A 19553-nucleotide genomic window follows, 5' to 3' on the forward strand; every position below is an offset into this window, starting at 1 on the left:
CCAGGCACATAAAGAACAATTGTTGTGACTTGTCCAGCTTTCCCATGCATACGACATGATTGAAAGCACCATGGCTTGGGTCGGGTGCACCTTACTTTTCAAGGTGAAATGTTTGCTTTTTGATACTTTAAAGAGGCCTTTTGCAGCAGATTTGCCCAATGCAATACATCATTTGACTTCTTGACTGCTGCTTCCATGGGTGTTGATTGTGGATCCAAATTAAACGAAATCCTTGACAACTTCAGTCTTTTCTCCATTTATCATGATGTTGCTCATGGGACCTGTTGTTATCCATCCCTGGTAACCACTAATAAACTTTGTTCTCTACACATTTGCCTGTTCTTGTCTTTTTATATATGTGAGGTCATACAGTAGTTGTCCCTTTGTGATTGACTTATTCCACTCAGCATAATGTCTCCAAGCTCTATCCATGTTGTAGCATGCTTTAAGACTTCATTTCTCTTTCTGCCTGAGTAGTATGCCATTGTATGCATGTACCGCATTTTGTTTGTCCATTCATTCATTCATTGATGAGTATTTAGGTTTGAGAGGGTCCTGAACAATGTAAGATTGATCATGCCCACAAAGGACTCTGGGAAAGAACCAGAGTACCTTACTTAGCAGTGACCTGGGCTAGGAAAAAACACACCAAACACCTGACTTCATGGTAAGGCCAATTGAAACCATTAACTAGCACAAAAACAACAGCTTCCATCCTAGATTAGACATGTTTTATTCTGGTCCCTTTTCACATAGCCTTGCACATAAGCACCACGTATATAAACCTGCACCCTACGCTGTCCTGCATAGACCTCTAGCCAGGTGAGTTGGGGCACCACTGTTCATTGTGGGAATCTTGGTGCTGACCTCTGTCTGTAAGTTCTCTAGTAAAGGCTAGATCTGATCAATCTGGTTTTTTCCACCTCTTTTTTCAGAATCTGACCTGTGTCCCTCAGAGCCACTCCCACTGCTGGTCTGGTGGGGTGCAACAAGGTTGTTTCTACCTTTTGGCAGCAAACTGCTCATGTGCACGGAGTTGGTGACTGTATATAGGCAACCTATATAGAAAGCTCTGCCCTCCTTGAGCTTTTCATCTAAACTACACTCTTTTGGGCTTCTTTTACAATATGTTACTTATTAATTTTCACTTATTAGCTTCTTTTATTATTGAAAAGAATAAATGAGGTGCTATAAAATTAGCTTTGATATTCATCCCTAGCCTATATTCGCTCCCTTTAATTACAGACTTTTGAGGCCACCTGGTCAAAAATATCTGACTCTAAGCCACCTGCAGCAGATGCCTGATATTCTGCCATTAGATATTTATTCTTTGAGATTAACGCAAAATGAAAATACTGTTGATCAGCTTGGGTGTGGAATCAAGGGAAAGAAAATACGTAAAACATTTATAAGTCATGTATATATTACTGACTGTATTTCTTATCAGATTTTTATGAGGAAAGCTTGAAGAACTTGCTTGTCTAGAGCAGGAAATTCAGGAATGGGTGCTTTAATTGGAGCAGGGGAGAGAGTAATTGAGACAGAACATGTTAGAAGTGATAGGAGGAATTTGTAATTAGCCGAGACTTGGAAAATGCTATTTAGGGGAGGGCTGTATCAATCAGGTGACCCCATATGTGTCAAAACTGTGCTCCATAGGGTTTTCATGGCTAATTTTTCAGAAGTATATTGCCAGGCCTTTTTTTTTCAGGTGTCTCTGGGTGAACTTGAACATTCAACTTTTCAGGTGGCAACTGAATCCCTTAACCATTTGTACCACCCAGACATGAGTTAGAATCTATGTTATGAGAACAGGTAGAAAATACTGAAACAGGATAATTTGAGGAAGGTTTAATGCAGAGGTGATTTATAAAGGATGGGGTAGGGGCATATGGTAGTACTCTGGGGCAGGTCACGGTTGGGAAGAAGTAATGAAGCAGAGCTGTGTAGAGAAGTTTGCTTGATAGAAGCTGTGTACTTTGACACAGGGATGTGACAGTCAGCCTGGGAAGACCCTGCATAGTGGAAAGAAAACTACACACAGGTGCCATCAGAAGACTTTCACTTAAAACCCTGTTTGGCAATGCACTAAATAAAAAAACCCATTGCCGTCGAGTTGTTTCTGACCCACAGCGATCATATAGGACAAAGTCGAACTGCCCCATAGGATTCCCAAGGAGCAGCTGGTGGATTTGAACTGCGAACATTTTGGTTAGCAGCTGTAGCTCTTAACCACTGAGCCACCAGGGCTAGCTAAGTCTTCTCCCCCACCCCAGTGCCACTCATGCAGGGCATTTACTTCTTTCCGGACCTCAATTTTCTCATCCAGAAGAAATAACACTTTTTCCAGAAATTGTGGGAATAAGATGACATGATTTACATAAGGAGCCCTGGTGCGGTGGTTAAGGGCTTGGCTGCTAACTAAAAGATTGGCAGTTCGAAGCCACCAGCTACTCCTTGTAAACCTTATAGAGCAGTTCTACCCTGTCCTATAGCATAGATATAGGGTCGCTATGAGTCAGAATTGACTCAAAGGCAATGGGTTTTACATAAGTTTCTAGCACAGGACACTACATAGAAGAGGGTCTGATGGACTGAATGTTTAGTCTCAAGAAGATAGAGAAATTCAAAGCAAAGAGAATGGAAGAGCTTATTTTCCTGAAGTCAGTTCAAGGCTAGTGCACTGAAGGCAATAAACCTGTGTATATGTGTTCAGAGACGCATGTTTTAAAGACATATGGATATGTATATGTATCCATAAATCAGCAAATTAAAAAAGAGAGGGAGACAGAGGAGAGCAAAAACATCAAAAAAGACTCAAAACTTTCTTTTGAATCATTGGGATCAAGAACATTAAATACCTGTTATGCTGGTGGAGGTCTGATTTAAAGAGATAGCCAGTAATGTGGACCAAATCACCTTTCATATACTGGAAATGGAATAGCTCGTAGCTTTTAACAAGGGAGTGATTGCAAATATTTTGTCATATTTCTTCAAAAATTTATTTCATGCTCACACTTAACATTTTTAGTGTTCACTGTTAAATTTCTCACTAAGCCACAGCAAGGAGACTTAAAAACACTTGATTTTTGCCTTGTTTTCCTATGCAATTAGCTTTTAGTTTAAATCCCAGCATATAGTAATATATGAAGAATGTCAATGCACATTATCTCTTGCAAGTTACTCTTATAAGAAAAATTACTGGTTAAAAGGGATGATGCACTTCTTAAGATGGCATCAGGGAAAAGAGAAATTATTTGTTTGATCTTTTCAGTTTGGTATTGTGTTGTGATGGCATCTAACGTGAACGCAGTTTAAAATTCTATGTGAAGTCTCTGTTTTGCTTGTCAATTCAGGGTGGAAAACCATTTTGTTAGAAGTGTCAAGGAAATGATGAATGGTGAAGATATCAACTTTGTTAGCTTATTTTTTTTGACTGCCACATGATTCTTCTTATAACATATCATGTATGAACAAAAAAGGCATTTACTCAAAGACCAGAAATTCAATGAGGATTAAACTAATCACCTCAAGCTGCAGTAAATTTATCTGCAATATCCTTTACATACTGATGTTCGTGCCTACTCAACACCCTTGGTTTATATTTCATATTTGTGCCACAGAAGGTAAATCCTTAATGAATGCCTTTAAAATGAAAATTTGTCAAGGTCAGAGTTTCAGATAGAGAAGCTCGTTGGTTGGACCATGCACTACACTGAATTTCTTTTTAATAGTTTGTTAGATTATCCATCAAAGTGATGATGTAATTGTAGGTAAATTACAAAAGTCATTTTTCAGCCTTTTCTTTGTATCTGAGCTTCTTGTGATAGGAAGGTCTTTTGGATAGAGGAGATGAGGATATGATCAATACGTTGCTGTTGTTAGGTGCCATTGAGTCGATTCTGACTCACAGCTACCCTGTGTACAACGGAATGAAACACTGCCTGGTCCTCCACCATCCTCTCAATTGTCACTATGGTTGAGCTCATTGTTGCAGCCACTGTGTGAATCCCTCTCCTTGAGAGTCTTCCTCTTTTTCGATAACCCTCTACTTTACCAAGCTTAATGTCCTTCTCCAGGGTCTGGTCCCTTCTGATAGCATGTCCAAAATAAGTGAGAAGAAGTCTGGCCATCCTTGCTTCCAAGGACCATTCTGGCTGTACTTCCTCCAAGACAGATTTGTTTATTCTTCTGGCAATCCATGATGTATTCAATATTCTTTGACAACACCATAATTCAAAGGAATCAATTCTTCTTCCATCTTCCTTATTCATTGTCCAGCTTTCACATGCAAATACCATGGCTTGGGTGAGGTGAGCCTTAGTCCGCAAAGCGACATCTTTGCTTTTTAACGCTTTAAAGAGGTCTTTGCGGCAGATTTGCCCAATGCGATGTGTCATTTGATTTCTTGACTGCTGCTTCTATGGGTGTCGATTGTGGATCCAAGTAAAATGAAATCCTTGACAACTTCAATCTTTTCTACGTTTATCATGATGTTGCTCATTGGTCCAGTTGTGAGGATTCTTCTTTTCTTTATGTTGAGGTGTAATCCATACTGAATACCGTAGTCTTTGATTTTCATCAGTAAGTGCTTCAAATCCTCTTCATTTTCAGCAAGCAAGGTTGTGTCATCTGCATTTCGCAGGTTGTTAATGATTCTTCCTCCAATCCTGATGCCCCATATTTCTGCATACAGTTCAGCTTCTCAGATTATTTGTCCAGCATACAAATTGAATAGGTATGGTGAAAGGATACAACCCTGACACACACCTTTCCTAACCTGAAACCAACCAGTATTCCCTTGTTGTGTTTGAATGACTGCCTCTTGGTCTATGTACAAGTTCCTCAAGAGCACAATTAAGGGTTCTGGAATTCCCATTTGTCAGAAAGGTTATTTGTAATTTATTATGATCCACACAGTGAAATGCCTTTGCATAGTCAACAAAACACAAGTATACATCTTTCTGGTATTCTCTGCTTTCAGCTAAGATCCATCTGACATTAGCAATGATACCCCTTTTTCCAAGTCCTGTTCTGGGTTTGGCTTGAATTTCTGGCAGTTCCCTAACGATGTACTGCTGTAGCTGTTTTTGAATGATTTTCAGAAAAATTTTCTTCTGTGTGATATTAATGATACTGTTTGATAATTTACCCATTCTGTTGGATCACTTTTCCTTGGAATGGGCACAAATGTGAATCTCTTCCAGTTGGTTGGCCAGGTAGCTGACTTCCAAATTTCATGATAGAGGTGAGTGAGCACTTCCAGTGTTGCATATATTTGTTGAAACATCTCAATTCGTATTCCATCAATTCCTGGAGCCTTGTTTTTCACAATGCCTTCAGTGCAGAAGGAATGCCTTCTTCCTTCAGTGGCATCAGCATTCTTGATCATGTGCTGCCTCCTGAAATGGTTGCATGTTGACCAATTTTTTTTTGGTACAGTGACTCTGGGCATTCCTTCCACGTTCTTTTGACGCTTCCTGCATTGTTTATTACTTTCCCTGTAGAATACTTCAATATTGCAATTCAAGGCTTGAATTTCTCTTCAGTTCTCTCAGCTTGAGAAATGCCTAGTGTGCTCTTTCATTTTGGTTTTCTAACTCTAGGTCTTTGCACATTTCCTTATACTTTACCTTGTCTTCTCAAGCCCTTTGAAATCTTTTACTTCATCATTTCTTCTATTTGCTTTAGCTACTCTACATTCAAGAGCAAGTTTCAGAGTCTCTTCTGACGTCCATTTTGGTGTTTTCTTTCTTATCTTTTTAATGACCTTTTGCTTTCTTCATGTATGATGTCCTTCATGTCATACCACAACTGGTCTGGTCTTCAGTCATTAGTGTTAAATGCATCAAATCCATTCCTGAGATGGCCTCTAAATTCAGGTGGAATACACTCAAGTCATATTTTGGCTCTTGGGGACTTATTCTAGTTTTCTTCAGCTTCAACTTAAACATGCACAAGAGCAATTGATGACCTGTTTTGCAGTCAACTCCTGGCCTTGTTCTGACTGATGATATCAAAATTTTCTATTACTTCTTTCCACAGATGTAGTCGATTTTGATCCCTATGTATTTCATCTGGCAAGGCCCACTTGTATTGTTGCCTTTTCTGTTGTTGAAAAAAGGTATTTGCAATGAAGAATTCCGTGGTCTTGTGAAATTTTGTCATGCGATCTCCAACATTGTTTCTATCACCAAGGCCAAATTTTCCAACTATTGTTCCTTCTTCTTTGTTTCCAACTTTCCCATTCTAATCAGTAATTATCAATATATCTTGACAGCATGTTTGATTAATTTCAGACTATAGAAGTTGGTAAAAATCTTCAATTTCTTCATATTTGGCCTTAGTTGTTGGTGCATAAATTTGAATAATAGTCATATTAACTGGTCTTCCTCGTAGGTATATGGATATTATCACTGAAAGAGTTGTACTTCAGTTGTATCTTTAAATGTTCTTTTTGATGATGAATGTGATGCCATTCCTCTTCAATTTGCCATTCCCGGCATAGTAGACTATATGATTATCTGTTTCAAAATGGCCAAATACCAGTCCATTTCAGCTCACTAATGCCTAAGATATGGATGTTTATGTGTTCCATTTCATTTTTGATGGCTTTCAATTTTACTAGATTGATGGCTCATACATTTCGCCTTCTGATTACTAATGGGTGTTTGCAGCTGTTTCTTCTCATTTTGAGTCATGCCACATTAGCAAATGAAGGTTCCAAGAGTTTGACTCCATGTCATTAAGTTCGACTCTACTTTGAAGAGGTAACTCTTTCCCAGTTGTCTTTTGAGTGCCTTCTAACTTGAGAAGCTCATCTTCCGGCACTATATCAGACAATATTCCACTACTATTCATAAAGTTTTCACTGGCCATTTTTTTCAAAAGTATATTGCCAGATCCTGCTTCCTAGTCTGACTTAATCTAGATGCTCAGCTGAAACCTGTACACCATGGGTGACCCTGCTGGTATTCGAAATACCAGTGGCATAGCTTCTAGTATCACAGAAACATGCAAGCCGCTACAGTACAAAAGAGTGACAGACACTTGGAGATGATTGGTGTAAACAGTACAAATATTTTGCTGTAGGAAACTGAGGTATCCCAGTGAACTCGACTATAAGTGGAATATTTATAAAGTGAATCTTGCTTACTCATTGACTCCCTTTACAAAAGAGGAGCTATAGTCCTCGTAGGAACCCTGGTTTCACAATGGTTAGGTGCTTGGCTGCTAACTGAAACGTTATGAGTTCAAACCCACCTGGCAGCTAGTCCAGAGAAAGACCTGGTGATCTGCTTCTGTGAAGATTACAGCCTAGAAAATCCTATGGGTCAGTTCCACTCTATCTCTATCACATGGGGCCACTATGTGTCAAAACTGATGTGACACCACCCAACAGAAACATAGACCCTGTGGAGGAAATTTTTTGAGGTATCTGCTTAGCACATCATCTCTAGGAAATGTCCCCTTACACTGCTGCCATGGTTTGGTTGCATGTTTCATGCTTTTGAACTTGAGCTGCGATCAGAGGTGAATACCTGATCCACATTAGACCAGAACAATGAAGTTTTCTTTCCTGGGAATTTGGAGTCGGGGGTTAGGCTTTTCGGTTTAAATTCTAGTCCCACCCATCAGTGCCATTATAATCATCCTCTCCTTATCTTCCACGAGACACTCTGTAACCTAATATTATGTTTCTGTTTAATTTTTTAAGCTAGTTCAAGTTGGTATCTATTACTAAAACCAAATTTATTTCTTCCTTGGTGATGAACTCTATAGATTCAATTGAAGACTAGTTTGGAAATGGCAGTCTAACTTTTCACCTTCAATACCTTCTGGGGCACTATCTTAACAATGAGATTTTCCATGTGATGTTTTCACCTCAGCCTCCTCACCCACAGTCTCATGCAGACTTGTGTAGCCTCCAACTTGTATCCAGGCATAGCTTACCTCCAGACTGCATGCATTTCTCTGGGGCTTAGAAATTCTCTTACCATCCTGTTTTTAGTAGTGTCACTCTTCTGATCTTGCTTTTACATTTACAGTTTTCAATCAACCTAGGCTTTAGTTTTCCATTGAATTCAAGATGAAAAAGCAGTAAAATAATACTGGATTTTATCTATTTTGGAGCCCTGGTGGTGCAGTGGTTAAGCGTTCAGCTGCTAATCGAAAGTTTGGCAGTTTGAAATGACTCAACAGCAACAGGTTTTTATCTGTTTTGAAAATAGTTTTAAGTGCTCTATCAACCCCTCAATATATATTGTCTCTAATTTGTCTTGCCACAGCAACCTCCTAAATCTTTCTAAAATCACAACTTTGTTTAAGCTTCTCTGATGTTTAAAACTTATTATTGTCTCCATTTTGTCTACAAAAATAGTTCATACACTAAAAGATTTTTATCTAAAGGAGGAGCATACTTTTTCAGTAAAGGAACATGTTATCGGTTGCCCTTGAGTCCATTCTGACTCATAGCTACCCCAAGTGTGTGGAGTAGAGCTACTACACAGGGTTTTCAAGACTGTTACCTTTTGGATGTAGATGGCGAGGCCTGTCTTCCGAGATGCCTCTGGGTGGGTTTGACCCTCCAACTTCTCAGCTAGTAGTGAACCACTTAACCGTTTATGCCACCCAGGGACTCCTTAGTAAATATTTTAGGCTCATGAGCTATCAGATCTCTGTCACAACTATTCATTTCTGATATTATAGTACAAAACAACACAAGCAATATGTAAACAGATGGGCATTCTGTGTTCCAATAAAACTTTATTCATAAAAACAGGTAATGGGCAGTATTGACCTAATGCCTCCTACAGATTGGACCTCACCATCTCTGTCAGTTTTAATTTTTACTTCATCCCTTCACACATCCTGTGCTCCACTGAAATTAAGTTTCTTTCTGTGCTTATTAGGTGCTCTATATATTCAATACCCGCTGGAGTGAGGAACAGGGAGGCTGTTATTTCTACAAGAATATTTTATATAAGAGATGCTTTTACATCAAATTTAAGGAAATATGTTGACATGTACTTTTAAGAGTACGCTGAGAAGACTTCAGAGAAAGCAGAATAAAATACATGATTAAAACACCAGTACTAATACTACGACACTATGAGGTAGGTAAAGAAGGTAGTCAAAAGATTGTCTTTTTTTTTATGATTTCTCCTCGATCCATCCCAATCAATGATGCTGCCCTTGCCCTCTCACCTGCACCCTCAGATAAAAGCTGGTTATACCTTCTCTTTCTATGGAGTGTTCTTCCCATCTGTATTAATCTTAAAAATACTACCTGTCCTTCAAAATGCAGATTAAATATCATGTCTTTCATCAACTCTGATTTCTCCAGCTAGGAATAATTTCTCTGTCTTCAGAATTCCTATTACACTGTATCACGTAGTCTTAATCTTGGCATTATGGTTATTTGTTTGTTTCTCTTAGCTCAATAACAAGAATGTGTAACTAGGATATCTTTCTTAATAGGCTCTCTCTACTCCAAAGAGCACTGATCATTGCTTTTTCAGAGAGTAGGTGTTAAATCATTATTTGATTAATAAGTTTAAAAGAAATTATAAATTGATTTCTTCAAATTAAATTTCCCTTCATTTGGTGAAAAAGTGTTAGCTCAGTCAAAAGATCAGGTCAAAAGCAAAACTCTGATTTACTAACCTTTAAAAAAATAGCCTCAGGCACTTGTGGTCCGGTATTGTTGAACTTAAATTGGTATTTTTGTTAGCCAAGTTTACTACAAATGAAACCCATTGGCCATTTGGGGATTGACAACTTTCTTACTGCTCCTTTCAAAGAACTTCCCAAGAAAACTGGGATAGATTATCTATGTGCCATATGTGCTGTTAAAATAAAGTTGGATATGCACTAATCAAGTGGTTTCCGTGAGAAACATAAGGCCTCCAAAATATGAGGATTCTTTTAAATCGTAGTACTTATAGTAGGCATTCCAAATAGCAAAATTACATTTCAAACTTTTTTTTTAATAAAAACATTATTTATACCAGAGCTTAAATATCTTGGAGTAGAAACACTGTGGCTGTTAAAAATGAAATATAAACAAGTTTGAAATAAGCAAAAAAAAAGTTTTATCTCTTTCATGTTGTCTAAAAAGTCTTGAAACTAGTGAGTGGTCTAAAAGAGGGTTTTAAAATTTATTTATTTATATTTTGCTTGGTGAAGATGGTGGAAACATCAGTGTAGGGTGCCCCTTTTCATGCAAGGGAACAAGGGTAGCCAACTCTCAATTTCCTCAGCTGAATGAATTGACTAAGAACATTCTCATTTAGGTATCATCTCCAGGAGAGTCAAGGAGTCCCTGGGTGGTATAAACGGCTAAGTACTGGACTGTTATCCAAAAGGTTGGTGGTTTGAACCCACCCACAGGCACCTTGGAAGACAGTCCTGGTGGTCTGTTTTCAAAAGATCACAGCCTTGAAGACCCTATGGAGCAGTTCTACTCTGCAAGCATGGGATTGCTATGAGCTGAAATCAACTGAATGGCAACTAACCAGAAGAACCTGAACTTTTTAGTTGTTTGCTTCTTTTGAGGAAGGTGATAGGTAAGGAGAAATTACGATTGAATACTGCTAATCTTTAATGCACCCAAAATCAAAAAGCCAGCTTTTGGAAACTAGATATGTCTATTAAAAAGACAATGCAATTAAAGCACCTTAAAAACAAACTGTTATACAAATTTGCTTCCATTATTATTTTCCAAGTTTTATATTATTATGGCAACATATATAATAATAAAATAAATATTGCAATTATAACTTAAATTCTTCTAAGTTATTCTATACTGTAACCTCTTTAAGTTAGGTATAAATATGCAATTTATTTGTTTACAGTAATCTGGGAGTGACATATTGGAAGACTACTTATGTCCTTCGCTATTTTAATGAATCCTAGATATACTTGTTTTGTCTCCCTTCTAAGCTGTTTCTATCTATAATCAATCTCTTTCTTGAATTTTGTTATTATAAAATTTCTACTTCCGGGTTCATAAAAAAACTTCTGGGTTCATAGGAGGTATAATGATTTGTATTTGTCTTGCCTTTTTTCAGAGATGTAGAATGGATTTTTTTTTTAATCTAATTTTTTTACTCCAGGGTATCTGGATTTACCAAGAAGAGCAATAATATCAAATAAATGCAGTGGATAATTTAAAAATTCACAATTTCTTATCTCTCTTCTTCTATTTTTAATCTTTTATTTTGATTATACATTCCAACAAAATAACTAACGTAAGTTTCAAAGAGATTAAAGATTGTTGGAGCTTGTCTGTATCTTTGAAAACAGAATCTACACTAGCTACTCTAAAAGACAGAGGTTTATTAAAGGACATAGACAGCCCACAGAATTATTGGGAGCGCTGAAGAAAGAGAGTGTAGACTGAACTTTCAGAACCTGCTCCTGAAGTTACACTGCTGCCTCTGCCATGAGGGGAGGTGGTGACCCCGGAAGCCATTTCAGGAGCTCCAGCTGCCACCTTATGCCATGATCTCTTCTAGCAAAAAAGATACTCCATGCTTGCCTCTCTCCTCCTCTAACTCTGTTCTTATTCAAAGTCTGACATGAATACATTTGATGGGTGGATTCTAAAGCATAAGAAAACCTACCCGCAGGAGAGTCTAGGAAATGCTCATTTTTAGCTTTTTCTAACACAGGGTCAGGGAATCAAACAACACATTGCATTAGGCAAATCTGCTGCAAGAGACCTCTTTAAAGTGTTAAAAAGCAAAGATGTTACCTTGAAGACTAAGAACCGCCTGACCCAAGCCACCGGTGTTTTCAATTGCCTAACATGCATGTGAAAGCTGGACGATGCATACAGACGACTGAAGAATTGACGCCTTTGAATTGTGGTGTTGGCAAAGAATATTGAATATACCATGGACTGCGAAAAGAATGAACAAATCTGTCTTGGAAGAAGTATAGCCAGAATGCTCCCTAGAAGCAAGGATGGCGAGGCTATGTCTCACATACTTTGGACACGTTATCAGATGGGCCCAGTCCCTGGAGAAGGACATCATGCTTGGTAAAGTAGCAGGTCAATGAAAAAAAAGGGAAGACCCTCAAGAAGATGGATTGACACAGTGGCTGCAACAACCAGCTCAAGCATAAGGACCATTGTGAGGATGGCACAAGACCGGGCAATGTTTCCTTTGGTTGTACCTAGGGTCGCTCTGAGTTGGAACCGACTCGATGGCACATGACAACAACAATATATGCTCACTGGACCCCTGGTGATGCAGTGGTTAAGCACTTGGCCACTAACCAGAAGGTGGGAGGTTGAAACCCACCAGCAGCTCCCACAGGAGAAGGATGTGGTAGTTTGCTTTTGTGAAGATTTATAATCTTGGAAATCCTATGGGGAAGTTTTACTCTATCCTATAGGAAACCATGGTGGTCTAGTGGTTAAGTGTTAGAGCTGTTAACCAAAAGGTTGGTAGTTCAAATCCACCAGGTGCTCCTTGGAAACTCCGTAGGACTACTCTGACCTAAAGAGCAACTCTGAGTTGGAATTGACTGGATGGCAACAGGTTTTTTTTTTTTTTTAATAGTGTTGCTATGAGTTGAAATCGACTCAACTGCAAAGGTTTTTTGTTTTCATTTTTATAATATATACTTACAGTGAGTCACAGCTCTTGTCTTCAAGAAATTAGTAAGGGATTAACATAAATACAAAAACACAATATAAAACAAAGTAAAACCTGTTATGGATGATATTGAGGTGCCAAATGAGAAATAAACTCTGACCAAGAATAGGAGTGAGTCAGAAAATGTATTACGAAGGAGAAGATAATACGAAAAGGCCTCGAAGAATGAATAGTATTTGGACTATGTTCAGTAGAACTTGAAGTATGCATAATATGTAAACATTTTAAACTTTTAATTTAGGAAATTACTCAATTTATTTTTATTGTTGTAAAAATATATAAAACACAAATTCGAAATTCAATATTTTTCAGGTGTGCAATTTAGTCATATCAATTACTTTAATTAACTTGTGCAACCACCATCTGTAAATGTTGCCAAATTTCCCATCATCATAAACAGAAAGTCACTGCTTCCGAAATTATGGTCTCCCCTTTCCCCTCTTCCTCCTGCCCCTGGTAACCACTAGTTAATTTCGGATTCTATACGTTTGCCTGTTTTTGTTATTTCGTATAAGTAAGATCATACAATATTTATCCTTTTGTGATTGGCTTATTTCCCTCAGCATGATATTTTCAAGGTTCATCTACATTGTAGTATGTATCAGGACTTCATTTCTCTTTATGGCTGTGTAGTGATTCATTACACGTATGTACAGCATTTTGTTTATCCATTCAACTGTTTTTGGACATTTAGGTTATTTCCACCTTTTGGTTATTATGAATAGTGTTGCAGTGAACATCAGCGTATATGTGTCTGTTTGTGTAGCTGCTTCAAGTCTCTTGGGTATATACCTAGGAGAGGGATTGCTGGTCTGGTAGTTCTATGTTTAACTTTTTGAGGAACCACCAAACTGTTTTCTACAGTAGCTGTACCATTTTGAATTCCCCCCAGCAATAGATAAGGGTTCCAGGTTCTTCCCATCCTCATTAACATTTGTTATTTCTCTTTTTTGTTTGGTTGTTTGAATCTTAGCTATCCTAGTGGGAACGAAGTGGTATCTCATTGTGTTTTTGATTTGCATCTCCCTATTTTTTTTTTTTTTTTAGTGGTTAGCTGGGAATGGTTAATGATGTTGAGCTTCTTTTCATGAGCTTTTGGTCATTTAAATACCCTCTGTTGAAATGTCTGTTCAACTTCTTTGCCCATTTTTTGATTGGGCTATTTCTCTTTTTGCTGTTACGTTGTAGTTTTTTTTTAAAAAAAATATATTTTGAAAGACCTGCATCAAATATATGGTTCCAAAAAATTTTCTCCCGGTCTGTAGGTTGTCATTTCACTTCTTTGATAAAATCTTTTGATGAACAAAAGTATTTAATTTTTATAAGGTTCCAATGACCTACTTTGTCTTTTGCTGCTTGTGGTTTTGTTGTCATAACTGATAATCCATCATTAAAAACCAGGCTCTGCAGCCTCACCCCTATTTTTTCTTCTAAGAATTTTATGATTTTAGTTTTTGCATTCAGGTCCTTGATTCAATTTGACTTTGTGTGTGTGTGTGTATGTGCATGTGTGCATGTGCATGTGTGTATGGTGTGAGGCGTGGATCCTGATTCCTTCTTCTGCGTGTGAAAATCCCATTTTCCCAGCACCATTTGTTGAAGAGATACTTCCTTCCCTATTGAATGGGCTTAGCACCCTTGTCAAATATCTGTTGACCATAGATGTATGGATTTATTTCTGTACTCCCAATTCTCTTCCACTGGTCTATGTGTCTCTTATTATACCAGTACCAGACTGTTTTGGCTACTGTAGCTGTAGGGTACATTTTGAAATTAGAAAATATGAGTCCTCCTATTTTGTTCTTTTTCTTCAAAATTGCTTTGGCTGTTTGAGGCCTTTTGGCATTTTTAGGAATAATTTTAATAAAAATACGTTGCAAATATACTACAGAGAGTTCCTGCATTCCCTTTCACATTAACATCTTATATAACCCCAGCACATTTGTCAAAATTAACCAAATAACATTGGTACAATACTGTTAATACTAATGGAATTAGTGCTATTAACTAAACTGCTTTATTGGAATTTCACCAATATTCCCACTAATATCTTTTTTTCTGTTCGAGGATCAAATCCAGGTTACATTTTGTTGTCATGTCTCCTTAGTCTCCTCCTCTTATATAAATTTTGAAATAATCCTAGACAAAAGCTGAAAGCACTGTATAAAGAATTGTTTTTCCTGAACCATTTGAGAGTGAGCTGCTGACACGATGACCCATCATGCCCACGTAATTTTTCTGTTCTTTCCTCAAATAAGGATATTCTCCTACATAACCACAATATAACTGTCAAAATCAGAAATTAATGTCTACTCCTCGGACTCTATTCAAGTTTTTCCAATTGTAGCAATAAAATCCTTTATAGCAAAATAATTCAGTCCCAAATCACATATTACATTTCGTTGTTATGTTTCTTTACTCTTCTTCATCCCCAGAACTTGCAAGTCCTCTTAATGTCGTACCACCCAATTTTTCTTTCCTAAGAGGCCAGCAGTGGTGACTGATATAAAAAAGCATATTACCTTTTTTTTTCTGTTTTTTCAGATAAATAATAATCCCAATCTGGATCCTTTTGCATTTCACTCACTTGCTAATGTAAACTATACAGCAGGAAATGGCCTAACCTAGCACAGACCAATACTTAACCAAAGCACGTTTATCTCATGAAAATTAGTGGGAGGGTCATTAATTACTGGGGTGACCAACTGTCCTGATTTGCCCAAGACTGAGGGGTGTCCAGGGACATGGGACTTTCAGTGCTAAAATTGGAATGAGTCTTTGGGATAGTCCTGGGCAAGGAAGATTGTTGTTCAACCTGTTCCCAAACAACAATAAGGGAAGGTGAAAGTCCAGGCAAGTTTGGAAATCTCACCATGCCATGAAGGAATGTTAGCAATGGCAACATTCTCCTTCCCTTCCATCAATGAAAGAATTCCGACATTGTGTCAGTTTGGGACTAGACCAGTAAGGTTTCAAACTGACTTTTGCACCATGATAAATATGCCGGGGCTGCAGTTTCATATTCTATTTTAAATCAAGAATCATATCAGATTTTTAAGCCAGAGACGGAGAGACTTTGGACTGATATATTTAGATAAATAAATCTATTTTTTTCTCCCTTTATCAAATTATCTGGATTTGCAATGAAGTATTTTGATTCACAATCCATGCATGCCCCTACTCTTTGAAAATCATTTTATCCAAATCAAATTTTTAATTCAACTTTAGAATTTATCACCTTATTACATAAAATATGCTAATAAATAAAAAAATTCAAACTCAGTTTACTGCATGTAGGATATTTTGATATTGATACCTGATAACTAAAAGTCTTCCCTAGGACTCCCGTCATTTGTCCATCCCTTCTATGTCAGAGCTCCTTTGGATTTTATGTTGAATTTAATGTAATTATTTACTGATTTTTGTTTAACAAATATTCATTGACACATATTCTGTGTCTGGTAATGTTCTAAGCACAAAAGTTGTACCCTCTACTCTCAAGTAGTTCATATTTTCAATCCCCTGACACCAATTTAGGAGTCCCTGGGTGGTGCAAGTGGTTAAGCACTCAACTACCAACAAAAAGTTGGCTATTTGAACCCACCCAGAGGCACCTTGGAAGAAAGGCCCAGTGATCTGCTCCTGAAAGGTCACAGCCATGAATACTCCCTGCGGTTCACTTCTACTCTACAACACATGGGGTCGCCATGAGTCAGAATAAACTTGAAGGCAACTGGAACTAGTACTGGTAACGCCAATTTATCTCTACCTCCTCTACCCCATCAAACAACAAACAAAAGAGGCAAACAGCCAACAACAGCAGCAATAAACATATGAAAAGAAAATTTACTCTTTCATCTGTGTGTAAAATCATATAACCTATATTATTTACCTGTAGGTATCTTAGTATGACAGACATACCTCTCCTGGAAGTAAAGCACAAATAGTCACCACAGTGGAAGTGATTCATACTCACATTACCTGTGAAATGATTCATTATGTGATATCTACAGTGATTCAGAGGAAGAAAATAAATCTTTAGTACCTATAGGTGACAAAGCTTATTTAAACTTTTTATCAGGTATAGTCATTAAAGAACTAGACTTCCCAATGTCTGAACTAGTTCCTGTGAGTGAATAAAATGCTTTTGGAAGGTGCAGTTACTTATAAATGAGTATCTCTGTGTATGACAACAGAGGATGTCAACCGCTGAGAGAATGATCATCAACATCTGTATTTGGAACTGGGTCTGTTTTAATCCAGTTTCCTGGAAACAGATCTTGAGACTCTGAGCTTTGCATGTGGGAGATTTATTGGGGCATGCTCTCAGGAGCAACACCTGTAAGGGGTGAGGGATGCTGGAATGGGCAGAGGAAAACCTGAACCCTGAGGCAGTTGCAAATGAGGACTCAGCTGACCCCAATGATAGCTTTGATGCTGGCATGGACTGTCAGAGTTGTCCTGAATTGAAAGAGACTAGTGTTTTGTGCCCTCTATCACCAGATTTTAAATCTCTGCAAGGCAACTTCCATTATCAGACATTTTTTACCTATAATTTTTTTTTATCCATCTATATCTATCTATCTATCGTCTGTCTGTCTATCTATCTCTGTTTTTTCTCCTCAACCAGACTTCAAGCTTCATGAAGGCAAGAATTTGTCACCTTGTTCTGTGAGTTAACTAACACCTAGAACAGTGCCTGGCCCATAGTAAGTACTCAAGAAATCTAGGTTAAAGTGACTGGTTCCTACCCTCAAACAGCTAACAAATCTGGTTTTGTATCAAAGTTAATGTAAATGAAAAGTTAAATGCACTCAGCAAAAAAAGAAAAAAGTTGCAGAGAAGAGATGCTAAAAGGCAGTATGTGCTTAAGTGCTTAGGGAACACTTCATCATAAAACACTGACTTCATGAACATGAAAAGGAGGTGGCCCTTCACAGTATTTACAGTAAGACTGTAAATTCTAAACGCCAGTTTCAACGAGAGAAGGGTGGAAGTCACAGATGGAGGTGGTGGGGAGAAGAGAGGAGGGAGAAGTGCAGAATGAACAAGCAGAGAATTTGCACACAAACGTCAGCTTCTGAACAAGTTTGTCAAGAGCAGCCTAGTTTGCCCCAAGATGAAAGCCTTACTAGCTGGTGCTTGGACTGAGCAACGGTGGGATTAAATCCTTACATTACAACTTTCCCTGCTAATGAGGTTCTCAGCGCCAACCCCCCCACCCCCAGCTTTTACGTCTTGGCCTGGTGAGATGACATTATAATAGATTACAAAAAAAAAAAAAAAAAAGAGGAAGTTCCCTTCCGTAGATAACGGTGCAGCACAAAAAAGTGTGTGCCGTGGGGGTGGGGTGGAGTGAGGAGGCCATCACCTTCCAAGAAATCCGCTAATCTTTGGCCTCCAAACCATATACAGAGGGCTGTTCTGCACAGCTGCTGGGATAGGCCAGGCCCGCAGGATGTAAGGGTATGTTTAGCTTCTTGAGGACATTTGTTTTTCTAAACTCCTTCTCCTTTTTCCAGAATCTGGCAAGTGTTAGTAATCTTCAACTCTGCACGAACCCCCAAGCGTGGGTGTGTGGCTCGGCGGGCTTCAGATCAGGCCCCGCCCTCGCCCTCAGGCGCACACTGACACACTCAGACCAGGCAGCCAAGACGCACTTCTGGATTTGGCGTTGCTCCTTCCCGAGCCACTAGCTCCAAGATCCGCTCAGCCTCCTCCTCCTAAAGGGGGCGGCCCGGCGGCGCAGTGCCAGAGCCAAGCGCAGGAAGAAAGTTTTGGAGTGCAGAGGGGAGTTGCGACGAGCAGCTGCGCGGGCCGCTGGAGGAAGGGAACGAGAACAGAGAAGTCTCCACTCCAAGTTTGTACGGCCCTAATTGCGGCCGGGGAGCGCCTGCCCCGCAGCGCACTGCAGCTGTTAGACTTCAGCCCTCTGGGCGGAATGGGACTCCCGGTTCAGATCCGAGAGGGGAGCTAGAGGTTCGGCCGGGGAGAAACTTCTCTCTCGAGCTGTCGCCGTGGGCCCTCACTGTCTGCAGGAACTCTCCGGAATCGAGAGGGGGAGGACTGGATTGAGCTTCCACTGGGATTCGTCAAGAGTTCCGGCGGCAGCTGCGGCGGTTGCGGAGACTCTCTTTGTCCTCCTAGGACCTCCCTCCCTCCTCTTCTCCCTTCTTCTGTCAAACCGTGGGCCCCGTAGTCCCAGGCGCCAGCACCCCGGGTGCTCACACCCGCCCACCCCAGGGTGCGTCCCTGGTGACTCCGCCACCTTTGCGTCCCCACCGAGCCGAACCGAGGGGGCTGGGAAAGACAGGCTCAGGTTGCGGGATGGTGGCGGGGCGGTCCGGAGCCCGCAGCCCCAGGAGCTGGCTGTTCCCCGGGCTGTGGCTGCTGGTGCTCAGCGGTCCCGGGGGGCTACTGCGCGCCCAGGAGCAACCCTCCTGCAGAGGAGCCTTTGATCTCTACTTTGTCCTAGACAAGTGAGTACTGGAGGAGGTCCAGGGTCTGCTGGTGAGGGCGGCACTGGGTCAGCTGTGACTGGGGTGGCTTAAGGATGGGTGTGTGCGCCGTGGGGGGGGGTATTGAAAACCCTCTGGTGGGTGCCCTGTTGCTATCTCTGTCCGAAGGGCAAGCGCTCTCTGATCTCCGAGGGTTGGGCACGGGGTGGGGCGAGGGTGGCAGGAGGCGCTCCGGGCCACTTGGCTTCTGGAGTGGTAGGGTATTCACTACTTGCCAGTCATGGGTTTCTTGGGAAGTGGGAGTATGGCCTCCTGGGATAGCATTCTGCTTGTCCCAGGAACCAAAACGGGACTCTTTTTCGGCCCTTCTGTCCTGCCCACAGCACCCCTTATTCCACTCTAGCTCAAGTTTGCCTGGTGTTTCTCT

The 19553-nt window shown here is 39.8% G+C and overlaps 1 protein-coding gene across 2 annotated transcripts in view; it reads left to right on the plus strand.

Annotated features, from left to right (window-relative positions):
• The first annotated feature begins 18044 nt into the window (after positions 1 to 18044).
• Positions 18045 to 19553, plus strand: part of ANTXR2 (ANTXR cell adhesion molecule 2) — a 168970-nt gene continuing 167461 nt past the window's right edge. For both annotated transcript variants that reach the window (XR_007517646.1, XM_049885923.1), the window contains exon 1: positions 18045 to 19147. Coding sequence is in view for 1 of the 2 variants with exons in the window: in XM_049885923.1 (XP_049741880.1) it covers positions 18996 to 19147 (152 nt within the window). In the remaining variant the exon portion in view is untranslated. The remainder of the gene's footprint in view (positions 19148 to 19553) is intronic.

The sequence above is a fragment of the Elephas maximus genome, chromosome 5 (genome assembly GCF_024166365.1).
Source record: "Elephas maximus indicus isolate mEleMax1 chromosome 5, mEleMax1 primary haplotype, whole genome shotgun sequence".
NCBI classification, from domain to species: Eukaryota; Metazoa; Chordata; class Mammalia; order Proboscidea; family Elephantidae; genus Elephas; species Elephas maximus.